Consider the following 14,239-nt stretch of genomic DNA (forward strand, 5'->3'; position numbering starts at 1 on the left):
CGCTACACGTGCTTATCAGAATTAATGCTAACTACATTCAACACTGCCCATCAGACTAGGCAAGTAGCAAAAGTCAGTTAGCAACAGGACGATAGGTTCAATACAATGTGCTGCACGTTATCATCCCTTACTGATTCTTACATAATACTCGCTACTTTAATTTTAATGTTGATCCTTGTAGAAATAAGTTAAAGGAACCCACCGGAAAAAGAATTTTAAGAATGTAAAATTCAATATTTGCTTATAGCACAATTTTTTTAATATTGTTGAAATGACATTTTTGCATTGCTACTAAGATAGATATAGATATATTGATATCCATAATTTTAATGGTGGAGTTATTTATTTTAGAAAAACTTTTATCAAAATTTTCTAATCGTTTATAATTGTTAATCATTTACAAATAATCATCAGAAGCTCACTACTGCGTGGCCAACATTTATACCAAGTTTCACGAACGTTTGTCACCTATATCCCTCAGAGCTTATGGAAATAGTGTGGAGCAGGTTATATATACATAAATCATAAGAAAAAATATTTGATTTTTTCTTATCGCATGATACTTATGAATCAAATAAATTTTTCAAAATTTTCATGAAATGACTCAGTAGAAAAGTTTTAGTCTGCCAAGTCAATAAAGCATCAATGGGTAGTATAATTTCGTGAGATTTTGCAAGACTATTTTACGGTTTTCCCGTTACTTTCGCAGTAAGCATTGGAGTAACTTTTTCATTCTCGTGACGTCGGTTCTAAAGAACTAGAATTAAGTGCGCACACTTTCGACTTCGTAGAAGAGCGAAAGTAATCAACAAGGTCCTTTGGTGAAAGTAGCTTATTCACTGACTGCTAACCCAATGGTGATGAGTCATTTTTGTAAGCGTATTTTTAATTTCACATAATACCGTTTCAGGTATGAAATTCAAAATGAGCATAGAAATTTTAATATGATAATTCCTACATACCTAGCATATTATTGATTTACTTATTTATTTTTTACGTACATAAGAAGTATCGATAGAGTATTAGGCTAATATGGTTAGATAATCATAATTAGTACATCGCTGTATGTGACTTTCCAAAGTAAATAATTTATGTATTCAATAATGTTAATAGCTGACAAAGAAAATAGTTTATATGACTCTTCTCAATTGAAATTTGCTGGAATTTTCAACATATCTATCTTTGCACTAGAAAATTGTAGTCAATTATCTTTATACGGTAAACACTGACTGTTATTTCCCAAGGACAAAATTATTCTATTATATAAACTCGACTATGAACTTAACAATCATTTTTTAACGTACCAGAATAGATTAAAAAAGATTGTTATACGTTTTACAAACGTTGAAGATATTTTGTATGTTGTCTTGTAGTTAAAAAATTTATTAATAATGAATTTTCGGTGTAGAACTTAAGATGTAACTTTAACGTGTACGAAATTACAATATTTATATTTTTTCGTCAAGTATCATCGCGATTTTTTATTCAATGGCAATAATTTTTATAAATTCAATTATGCTAAAATACATTCTATATTTCGGCACTTTTCTGAAATAAATAATTAGAGGTTAGTTTTCTGTATAATTTACACTTTTTCAATACTTAGTGAAGAAAATGTAGAATCATTTTATTATTTTCTATAAATTTGAAAATGTTAAGAATGAACTAACTGAAACTTACGCTGAACTATTAAAATAAAATTTATATCAATATATTTCATATCATGTAAATGTATCAAATGATTGATATAATACTCAATATATTGATAAAAATTTTATTTTAATAGTTTTTCGTAATGATCATAATTTTCCACGCATTGTTATTTTTATTTTTATTTTTTGCAATATAAGAGACAAATTCACAAGGCAGATATAAAACTATTTTTACGTAATTTAGGTGCACATTATAGAATTAATTTGTATTAATTATTTGTATTTATGTTTGCCATAGCAATTCACAAGTAATTAAATATCATTTCGTATATATATTAAAAGTTTAAGAAAATAATAAACTGACTCTGACACTTACGATAAACTATTAAAATAAAATCTATATCAATATATTTGGTATCAATATATTGCTGTAGAAACAAATTGGTTTCATAATCGATATCTAAATCACACATGGGCATATTCACAGAACTTTTAACTTTGGTGAGGGATAGTTATTATGTGTATCTGAAATATAAATTAAATATTGCGATTGTATTTTCATCTATAAAATACTATTACTTGATGGTAACTGTACAATATTAGTATATTTAAATTCATCACCATAAATTACCAATAAATAATTCTGAAAAATTGGAAAAATCGATGCGAGGATATAGTATTTTGATTAACGTTCGTGACCATAACTTTTTGAACGAATATTCTCATGACTTGATTATTTTTTCTCTCAAATATGGGCATCTAAATAATAGAAAAATATGGTTTTCATAAGTATGACGGCCAAAGGAGTTACTGCAAAAATTAATATAGCAGGGATATCATTATTTTTTAAATAAATGGAAATAAACTTCTTCATTTATATCTTTTTGATTGATTTATTTTGAAAAGTGATTTTGACAAAAGTTATTTTTTTCATCAAAAACTGTCAAACAAAAGTCGTGTGGGAGATGTGTTTATCACCAATCAAATATTAAGCTCTATCAATTTTTGTATCGATATTATAAAGAATTACAAAGGAAATAAAATATGAAAAATACATAATTTTCATATTTGATGCGAAATGATCATAAATATTGTATACTCTTACTTTTTAATATTTTCTGAAGAATGGTTGGGAATGGTTGAGAATTATTACAAAAAGCTAGGATAGAAAAAATCTAAAGTAAAAATTATTCCTAACAGTAAAAAATAAACTACAGTAAAATTAAAAGCAGAAATTAGTAAAGCAAAAAAGAAAAAAGTAGAAATGAAAAAATTAGAAACAGAAATAAAAAATAATAATAAAAAGGAAGAAACTATGAGAAAGAAACGGAAGATTGATAACCTATTTGGGATTGACTATGAATAAAATTAAAAATGCAAAATCCAATGACATAGTTCTGCTCCTGTATCAAAAACGAAAAATTCTTAGTTTTGTTGTAGCGTTTTGTTGATTTCTGTGTTAAATATTTTGTATTTATTGTTGTTATTGTTATTGTTTGAAAACAAAACTTTTTTTTTTCATTTTATTAATTCGTGTTTGATTTAAGATATTGCCAAACATAAATTGACGTTTCCTGTACTTCAACATTTGAAAAAATTTCAATTCTTAATTTTCGCTATTATCACTTACTCTATTTTTTATAGCAAATAAAGCTTAAGGATACAGAAGATATTGTATTTACAAGTATGCTTTTAATTAAAATTAAAATTACATTTTTGCCACTATTCTTTTTTTTCAAACTCGGTTTAAATAAAAGTATTAAGTAATAGTATCTAACATCTATACTACTTTAACTTGTCATGATGCAAAAAAGAAATCATTAAGCACGCACTTTATCACATATAGAATAGGGTAGCGTATTGTTTTTATTTAATTTATTTAATGTATTATAATAATAATGGAAGGAATTTGTAAAGGAACATGTGCCAATCTCAAAATACCATATGATATATCTTACAATTAGACAAGTATTTTGTTATTTTTTATTTGATTAATTTCAAAAAATTATCTATACTATAAATTAACATCTACATATTTGCAAATTTATTAAATTATTATTAATATATTAAATAAAGCCAGCACTGTGCTCTTTTTAAATCGCGCGTATTCATTTATTTTTATTTCGCGCCACGAGTGGTCGCAGTAATTTTAATCTCGTACTACAATACTGAATAATGGTATATTAGGACAAGTAATTAACGCTATTTTACATATTAGTCAACGTGAAAAGATTTTTCAATATTATTTCTATGTCTACAGCCAGCGATGAATATTTCATTGTCGCTTTACATTTTAGTACTTGATGAATATTCTTGACTTCGTGTAATTTTTTATTCTTAATGAAAGATCCGGCCATTGAATACGGAAAAGTATACGGAACAAAGATATTACGAAAATTGTGTATGATGACATGTAATATAATATGTTGCAAGACATACACCGGAAAAAATAACTAAAAAGCCAATACGCGTCTGACTGACGTTTAATAAAGTTTTATAAACAAATAACACAAGGAAATTGTCAGAGAAACCAACTATTTCAAAACAGGAAGCATTATCGGAATTTCTTTTGTTGCCAAAACTGGAATGTGACCACTTTTGAAAGAGATCTGAACTGATTGTAAACTTTTCTCATTATCTTATAAACGGGAAGAAGTTGAAAACATATAAAAAGAACGGATCATTACTGGAAAGTCAGAGAAGGCAAAGATATCAAAGTGACGATGTCTTCTACACTTGTAGTCCTTGCCGCATCATTGGCCTTCGTTGTCTGCTTACAACACATCGAGGCCTATCCATTATCTGACTGCGGTGATGAACTCCCTTACAGTATAGAGGTAATTCAGTTGTAATTTTACTTTATATTATAGTTTTTATTGTGTAGTTTAAATTTTGGCAAAAGTAACTTGCAAGTTTTTCTTATAATTATTTTAGTGATAATATAAATTCAAAGATAACACATGCTATTTTTTTTAAATAATCTAGTTTTCGTAATCCAAATACTTATAAAACAGGTATTTTATTTGTATAGGTTCCAGCTTCAAAATCAAACTATCTGCCGCTTTTCCCTACTACATGGTCAATGCAGTAAGTATTTTTTTTACTACAAATTTTATGGTAAATTATATTCTACACATTGATAAATATTTACAAATAGATTGTTTCATGATCTTTTTGCTGTTAGTTTAGTAATGAAAATTGGCCAATTTTACGGTGATGCGTAATAATAGTATTATCGCCTTTAAGATCCATATTAATAAGAAAGATGCTATTTTGCTGGAAAAAACATTATAATTGAATTTCATTGCTTAATCTAAAGGTACCAGTCATCAACACCACCTCCACCCTCTGGATATAATATGCTAGCACCTGAATCTTCTCCACCACCGGTTCCACCCCTAACTTACAGCCCAGCACCCGTTTACAGTCCTCCACCCCCACCACTAGCGTACAGTCCAATACCAGCATACGGTCCTCCATCTCCAACCTACAGTCCAGCGCCAGTTTACAACTCTCCACCTCAAACCTACAGTATACCAGCACCTGTCTATGGTACATCACCTTCAGCCTATAGTTCAGCACCAGCCTACAGTCCAGCACCAACCTACAGTGTACCAGCACCAGTGTACAGTGCTCCGAACCTTGCCTATGGACCACCACCTTTAGCTTACAGTCCAACGCCAACCTACAGTGCACCAGTACCAGCATCGTCACCAGCAACAGCATCTTCTTACCCAGCTCCTCCATTTATACTTTATACTACATCTGCACCTAAAAAGCCCTTGAAGACTAAGGTGGACAGAATGTTTCTACCCACCGATTGCAAAGTTCATACTAGCTCCTCTAACTGTGATTGCGGAAAATATTAAACGATAGGGCTTCTTCTGATAAGGAGGAAAATAATTCGTATGTAACCATATGTGACAATGTTTAGAATAAATCAATTACTTTTTATACATGTAGATTAAATAATTCATTTATATCTGCATTTTTCTATGTTATTTGTGATTGTCTATGTGACACTTAATAATTGCTTTCCGCGTCAGTACATTTCAGATATTTTTGCTTGAAGTATTCGTAATAGCTATTCATTAAACTTTGAATGAGGTTCCATATTTTGATACAACGGTCGATTGAAAATAAGAAATGAAAAAAAAAGATTGAAAAGCTAAGAATATGTAAAATCTTATAGCGAGACAAATCAAAACTAAATTTTAATGTCTCACATGTATGATTATTCATAAATTTCGATGCTTGGAATCTGGCACGAAAATCGTAGTTTCTTTTCCAGGCGGTGTGAATGCTGAGCGATATATGCGATTCGCAAAGTGTTCTGCATAAGAAAGACCGCGGCGCTCGCAGATGGGCGTCGCCGGGTGTCTGATTTACGACGTTTTAATCGCACAATTAATCTAACACCTTGTTGCAACAACACCTCATTCGGGCTAAAACGAGAGGCGGGAGGGTAAGGGGAAGGGGGAAGAACGAGTAGAAGACTGACGATGATAAGAGAAACAAAACGAAAAGGGCTGGAAGTTCGATATGCGCAAAACAAGGGGGCGGGAAAAGTGGGAAGCGCACTCGCGCCTGCGTCCGAGCGCGAGCACGGAGAGATCGATTACGCGCGCGAAATATGAATCGGACGTGTATCGTCTTTTCATAAATAAAGGCCGGCACCAAATTGGATCTTTGCGGCGCACTCGACAGAAAGTGAGAGAGAGAGAGAGAGAGAGTGAGAGAGAGAGAGAGAGAGAGAGAGAGAGCGAGCATCGGATAGCGCGAGCCAGAGGAAGAGAGAGGGAGAAGCGTGCCAGGGATGATTTAATACGAGATACCGCGGGGAGTTGTAATGGAGGGTGCTTGTAAAAAGGCCGAATGTTTATTAAAGGTCGCTCCGTTTGAGTATGGTGTTGGGAAAGCATCTGTTAACGTTCGAGTTGCGCGCCTCTCACTCTTCTCTCTGCTTTGATATCCTTTTAGCTTGGACTCGGTTTATCTAAGTGAGGATTTTTTTTACCCATCTCCTTTTTCGCGAGTGCCGCGCCGCAACTCTTTGATCGCGGCGTGCGAAATTTCACCTTGTCGATCTGATATTAATATTATGTACGGTTTCTTGGCATGCGTTATGCGAATGCGCGTCGTTACATTTTCTAGGCAGAGAATAAAAAGCAACCAGTCTATGTCTCAGACTAGAATAAGATTGTTCACCGTCGCATTTTTACGAATTAGTAGAAAGCAGCATCGATGCTTTGTCATTCGGGCAGCGTAATAAAAGTCGCCATAAAAAGAAGGAGGGAAAAAATTCGAATGGTTCAAGAAAGTGCAGTCGCGTAAACAGCTGCCTGAACAAGGGACAAAGAGAGAAAGAGAGACAGAAGCGAGCAGAAAAGTGCGCGTCCTCGGAAAGCGACCTTTCGCGAAAACGAAGACGAGCAAGAAAAAGCAAACGACCAAATGAGCGGGAATAAGTGACCGGCTCGAAAATACGGAAAGGGTCCACCTGCGAGCAACTCACGCACACCTTGTCGCAGCTTTATAGAGTTATAAGGGGGCCGGTCGTCGTCGTGCTGCGGTTAATATTGTCTGTGCTGCATAAGGAGTCAGAGAAAGAGCAGGGCACCCCCGCACACACTCGCACATACCCACAAATACAAGCACCAAGGCCGGCGACATTCTCTTTGTGAAAACTAATTGCCCGTTTACTTGGATCGCTAATTCAATATATGTGTGTGTATTGTGTGTGTGTGTGTGTGCGTGTGCGCGTGTGTGTGTATTGAGTGATCGAGCCAAGGCAAGGGTGGTGATGTTTAATTAAATCGAGGTGTCGGGCGTGACGTACCACACCAATTTACGTCTGTCTCTTTTGTTACATGACCTCTTGATTGCTCAGATGCGATTTATGGTACTAACATTTTCTTTTTTTGTTAATCTTACAAGTTTATACTGTAAAGTGAATTTAATTGGATGGTTACAGTAATAATTTTCATGGTAATTTTTTGGCCGCTGTTCAAGGTAACTTCTTAGTATAATGACCTTGCTGAGTTTACTGCATGAAATATTTTGCCGTAATCAATTGAGAATTCTATTTTTTCGAATTTCCAGGAGACAATGTCATTCTGCATTGTGGTTTATTCTTATACTTTCAACGTGTTGTTTCTAACTATTGTCCACTGCGTCTATAATTTCTCATAATTTAATTTTTCAAAAAAACGGTTATATTTTTAAAATTAGCTGCATTTATTATAGTAGGATATATGTATTTGGTATACTGTAAAAAATGAAGATTTATATATCTCAATACCTCATAAGTAGAATTGATTTTTCTTCAAAGATTATCATGCAAAAACAAAATGAATATATATTTAAAATTTAAAGACTAGAGAGCTCGTTATGGAATAATCGCAGCACATGGTATGAACGATTGAATAACATTGAGACTTAAATACATAAATTCAAGATTATTTTATACCAAAAATTTCAAATTCGGTGGTTAGCGATTGGATCAAGGAGGCGGGGAACAACGGAGCCAGACTAGTATTCACACAGATCTACCTATATTACATAATCATAAGAATACAGGTAAATATTCCATGAGTCTACTCATTTTTTCTTACACCCCCCCCCCCCCCCACCACACACACACACACTTAACGTTCCTTAATCTTTTCCGTTTATACTTTATTTTTACGTTACTTTTGATACTGCTTCCGTTCGTCCCTTTTCTCCTCAGACCTCTCCGGGATCTCTAGAACTCCTTTCTTTTTCTATTGATTGTAGTTAATTTTATCCATATGGGAAATATTACATATGGATTATTTTTGGCTATTTTATAGAGCCCGTAACATAGAATTCACTAATTTTATTTAAAGTTGATATACTTACTCGTATTTATATAGAGGTCATCATGAGTACACAGTTTCAGACAAAAATATTGATAAGGGGCCGGAGTTATCAGCTATTGAAAAAATACGGGATTTTCTTTTTAATTCGATTTCTCGGAGACTAATAAAGACATCGCGATGAATTTTTTTAAAAGAACCGAAATGAATTTTAATTAAAAAAAATAAATAGTATAAAATGTAATTATTTATTTTTGCCATTGTTATACATAATTTTTTTAAAAAAGTCGACGATATCTCAAAAATCGATATTTTTTTTTAATTGTGACACCATCGTATTACTTGTTGCTTTTTACATAAGAAACCGTTGTACAAAATTGCATATAACAATGGAATACATAAATAATTACGTACACTATTTATATTTTAAGTAAGTCATTCCTGGGTCTCGCCGTACACCTTGCAACAGAAAGCTCTACTTTACTACAGCTTGCCTCCGTGGCGAAATAAACATCTCAGTTTGTTGTTTCATGGCAATGCCAACTCTAATTGCTCAGTAGCAATTCGAGCTTGAGATATCAGTTTTTGCTTTAGATTGCGGCAGGTTCGGTGAATAGCCCTGAATTTTACTGAAAATACCTTCAAAAGAGTTTCTTGAAATATTGGACATGTTCCACTATAACAGCTGGTGCAGCGGACAGGCTACCAACCACTCCAATTCAAGATTCAAGTGGCTCATTCACAAAAACGTAAATATAAACGCAGCTAATTTTTTTAAATTAGAAGTGTCTACAATAATAGCTTCTACATGTAATATTGCAAGATCCGCTGTTGTCACCTAGTTAGGGCCCGTACTTGAGTCGTTTAAGATCCTGAGAATCCAATTTCATACTGCTCGTGTAGTTATTGGTGTATATGATACATGTACCGATTGATCTTCAACTTTCAACGGTAATACCAGGCGGTCATAGCACTAGTAGCATTCATAGAGGTATCTAACTTTTTCTATGGAGGAAACGTTCTTTAGATTGAAAAGGTCATTTTTCAAGACCATGTGAACAAGCTTCTTCCATTCAATATCGAAGATCTCTTGGCATCGGTCATAGGCAAATCACACGCTGTGAATCCGGTAAATGTGTCTATTCTTTCGTAATAAGTGTTGATCTTTTTTCACAGAATGCCATGCATCGATTGAGGCGTTCTATTGCTTTAAATTTTGGTCGTGGTAGCCTTGATAATTAGAATAAGTTAGCCAAGTAGCTCGTTGAGGATTTCCTCGTCTGCGTTCAAGGTCATTACGTGTTCCAGTTTTCTTATCTACTTTGCCAACTGGAAATTTTTTACTTTCTTCGTGCAAACATTGTTGATCTTATCTATTAGCGAAGTACACCACTTATCAGTAATCACTGGCAACGCTTCTTGAGATGTACGTTTAGACAGGTGCTCAATCTGCTCGAAGTACCTCGATAGTCATGCCCAAAACGTTTTCGAATTGATCACTGCTTTCGTTCGAGTCCGAATCGATAACTGTTTCATTCAGGGTAAAATGACTATGCAGGGATCTTGCTCTCCCCAAAAATGAACTTGTGTAGGTCGTCCTCTATGACGTTCGTCTAATAAACGTTTCGAGACTTTCGAAATTACTGAGTCAGCTCTCCATCCTTGTAAATGAGTGATTGTCTGAGGTCAAGTACACACTGAATTTATTTTGCTTTCAAATCTTCGTTGTCGTTGTACTTGTATGGAAACTTTTCGGTAGTTCATTGATTAATTTCTCATGATGAGATGACTTCACTTGAAATGCTAATCGAGAAGTCGCAAAGCTCGTGTAGGAGTACCTACATCTCTTACTTTAAGAGATGTGTCTAGGAGCAGCTCTAAATTCCCGTATTCAAACTGTCGCTCTGTGCAGATAACAGTTGAATTGCAGCTATAAATTGAGTTTATTTCCATTGTTTAATAAATCTCGACACTTCTATAAAAGTAAAAATTATTAGTATTTTTTTAAATATTTCATATCGGTACTTTATCAGAGTGGACTTGTGAAAAATTAGACTAGAAGTTTCTTAAAAAGGAAATGAGTCTATGTGAGACAAATGCACTCTCTGTCCAGAGAAAACCCGCGCATAGAAGTGCGACTTCATTCCTTTGCCGAGATGCGTTTCGATGTTCACGAAGTTATCTATTCATATCAACCCAAGATATTTATCCATAAAAGCAGTGGAAATCTTACGTGCTGCGCATGTAATAACGACATTGTTATAACGAATCTTATGATACCCAATTTGCTTAAGTTCATTACTGTTGGGTTGGACATTACCTCCCCGCCCCTCTTGCCCTTATGGCAATTCAAAGAACTTAACAATAAATACGGACATAATTTTAGTATAGATAGATTGACTAGATAAAAATTGAGAGTAAACAATAACTACTTACAACGTTGCTTTAATACGCATGAGATGAATGTCATAATCGCTGGCTAAAAAGAAATACCTAAGATCACGCTCAGGTATACTTAGGTAGATAGCGGTGTGGATAAATGCAGTGACATTGAAAACGCGGTACACGGCAGAAAAGCGTTTCATGGCAACACTGTTAGTCAGATGTTCATTCGCGATTCCAGACTAAAGCTGTTCGGTCTGCGACAAGTTAAAGGTAGAACCGGGATTAAACCGATCGAGTCTGTCAACAAGAGAATTTTATGATGCTCAGCTGATTAATAAGGTCCGCTTTGCGTACAGTGAAAGAGCGTATGTATGTCTATGCTTCAGTATGCGAGGCAAGAAATTGGAGAACTGTTGGTTCCTCGCGGATATGTGCACAACGATATCCCTCGAGAGCAAGCAAAAACAAAGTTGTCAGCCAGCCGACTACAAGACTATCAGCTTAGGCCGATGCCGTGGGGAAGCGCTCACTATATCATACATTATCATTTCTTACATAATGCCGTTCTATTAATTTTAACATTGATTCTTATAGAAAAAAGTTGAAGATAATACCATTAGTACATAACAAAAGTTAATAAGTTTTTAGACATCATTGAAAAGTGTTTTTGCATTGATACTTTGATGGTTGATTATCTTACAGCTTTTAAAAAAATGTATATCAATCGTATGCACGGTTACAAAAAAATAAGTTTCTGAAAAATTTTAATAGATATTTTTCAATTTTTTATAACTATTTTTTCTAATTACTGAAGTTCACTACTGTTTGGACAACAATCACACCATGTTTCACAAAAATCAGCCATCTACGTCCTCCAGAGCTGATCGTAATATTTTACAAAATTATGTTTGTAAGTAAAATATCTTATCAAATATACATTTATTTATTTGTGAAAAAGTGTTATCTTGTGGAAAGTCGTACAAAACACGATAATTCTTCTACGATATAAGAAACCAACTATACATAAAAAAATCACATTGTTGCCGCGGCCCGCCTTTGTTGTATAGTTTCGAAATCTATTGCAAATACAGTCAATAAAGATCTATAGTGGATATTCATTATGATCATTGCAATTTTTAAAATCGTAGCTAGCCATGTAGTTACGAACTAAATTCAGCATGAGATTTAGGAAAATGTTCGAATTTTAAAAATAATTCGCTTTTTACAATTATTTTCTCTACTTTAGTTATATAATCTTCAAGATTGTACGTCTTTAGTATCATAGGACTGGTTTCGAAAAGGATCCTGTTTCAATTATTGCTTTGAGAAAAATACGGTTCATTGTTATTTTTTTCCGTATATTACTGTTATCAACAGCCAATTTTATTTTATACAGTGGTCTCGCTAAATTACCGTGCCTGCCATCATAAAGTTTTGACCAGGAGTCAATAATTCTTAGACGTAAACTTTATAAGTTGGTATTTATGAAAGGGTTGAGCTGTCCAATAGCTGTGAAAAATATAAGCTTCTGTAGGACATTATTTTGAACAAAAACTGTCACAGTCATAAAAATTTGAGGATTTCCGCTTCATTCGGCTCTGTTAGTTGCCAAGATTACGATCGAAAAATTTCATTCTTGAAAAAACTGAACGACATATTTTATTGTCCACAAAGTTGTGCCGATACCTCAGGTATCCGCCTTGACTGAAATAAAATCTTTGCAAGAGTAATTTTCACAATACATTGGCAGAATGTCAAGTGAAATTTTATTGATAATTTTATTTGATAGTTGCTATAAGTGTAGAATCTGGTTTCTGCGAAACTGCGATTAAACGTGTGGTATTTGAAGGAAATAGTTGTGTACATCTAACGAACCAAGAGAAGCTGGCATTGACTTTTGTGTCAGAGGCTAAACAGTGGACTCTCAAGAGTAAAATCAAAGAATAGTAAGAGTTGCATCGACGAGCGCGAATTCCTCAATGACCGTAGTAGCGAGTAAGTTTACGAAGGCCTTGTCAGCATTAGCGACAAGTCCTGGCAAATACCAATTACCCGGCTGCAATGCAGCGGTGCACACAGGCTCGAATAATAATTTATGTTGGGCGCTCGCGCTCGCAAGCGCCGCGGTGGCCGGCGGCGGCAGTGCGGCGGCCGGCCGCCGCGCGCGCCGTTAAAATAAGTCGATCGCTCGCGCGGCGCGCGAGAGTGTCAGCGCGCGCGGCCAGGCGGCTACTTTACTTACTCGCGCGCGCTCGGAGGAAGATGGAAGCCGGCTCTCGGCGCTCTTCCTGTAAAAGGGAAAACGGCGACGTGCCAATGCGAACATAAATCCAAATTAGCGAGCGACATAATGCGCCGTCGCCACCGCCGGCGTCGCTGCACACGCGCTGACCGTGCCGGAGAAATTGCTCTGGCCCGCTTGGCCGCGGCCGTATCGGCCGCCGGAATCGCGACGCGATGCCCCGCTGCCGCCGCCGCCGCCGCCGCCGCTTTACCTCTTTCTCTCTGAGACGCTGGCGGCCGATCGATCTCACTCAACCTGAGATGCGAGCGCGCGCCGCGTCTGTGATTCTTCGAGGGCAAGTGCGATTTCACGCGCGCTTCGCGCGGCTTCGGAAGGGATTGAGCTTTATCGATGCCGCTCTTATTTACACGCACTCACGCTGATTGATCGACGTGTCGACAATCCTTTGCCAATCAATACCTTTTACACTTCTCATTTACACCGTTTGTATTTTATTCTCGTAGGCTCGTCCACCGCCTTCGTCACTTTGACGTTACAGCGTTCCACTTTTTGTCGTCAAATTGGTTTCGCTCCATATGGCAATGCCATCTGATCGTTATTCGTCTTGCCACAAATTAAGATTTCTCAAATGAACGAAACGCTAACAAAAATCCTTGTGGACTGGAAAAAAATAAACCCAATCAATCAATTCACTTGTTATCCCGCTTGCTATTAAATTATTTCGTTTTTTAAGACGGAGTTATTGTTTCTTCAATTGGTACAAAGTCTCTTGTAAAGAGAACAAATCATTGTGCAATTGTATTAAATATCCTCCCGATGTCTGTCGAGTCGAAAGGAATTATGCGATTTATTTTTTTTTAACTCTACTTTATTGATAGGATGGTTAACAATAGAAATTAATTTTGTTTATAAAATAAAGAAAGCATGCTTTTCAAATCTGCCATTTTTATATATTCGAACACATTGTAAATCTCTCTATAGCATTGAATTATGAAAACAACAAAGTAACACACAAGTATTATTACAGATTTCTCGATAATAATATCCATTTTATTAATTATGTAACGCGGAACGTTGTTTCAACCAATTTTACCGACCACTCAATCTTAATTAACTGC

The 14,239-nt window shown here is 35.0% G+C and overlaps 1 protein-coding gene across 1 annotated transcript; it reads left to right on the plus strand.

Annotated features, from left to right (window-relative positions):
- Positions 1-4,362: 4,362 nt before the first annotated feature.
- On the plus strand, positions 4,363-5,571 carry LOC131663772 (uncharacterized). The gene is made up of 3 exons (XM_058934390.1): positions 4,363-4,489; positions 4,684-4,739; positions 4,972-5,571. The coding sequence occupies exons 1-3, from the start codon at positions 4,376-4,378 to the stop codon at positions 5,519-5,521; spliced, it is 720 nt and encodes a 239-aa protein (XP_058790373.1). The 5' UTR covers positions 4,363-4,375; the 3' UTR covers positions 5,522-5,571.
- The last annotated feature ends 8,668 nt before the right edge of the window (positions 5,572-14,239 follow it).

Source organism: Phymastichus coffea, unplaced genomic scaffold (assembly GCF_024137745.1).
Source record: "Phymastichus coffea isolate CEN01 unplaced genomic scaffold, Cenicafe_Pcof_1.1 PCOF00038, whole genome shotgun sequence".
Lineage (NCBI taxonomy): Eukaryota > Metazoa > Arthropoda > Insecta > Hymenoptera > Eulophidae > Phymastichus > Phymastichus coffea.

Coding starts and splice junctions, on each gene's coding strand:
- LOC131663772 (XM_058934390.1), top strand. CDS start 4,376: ATGTCTTCTACACTTGTAGTCCTTGCCGCATCATTGGCCTTCGTTGTC. Junction 4,490..4,683: donor AACTCCCTTACAGTATAGAG/GTAATTCAGTTG, acceptor TTATTTGTATAG/GTTCCAGCTTCAAAATCAAA. Junction 4,740..4,971: donor CCTACTACATGGTCAATGCA/GTAAGTATTTTT, acceptor CTTAATCTAAAG/GTACCAGTCATCAACACCAC.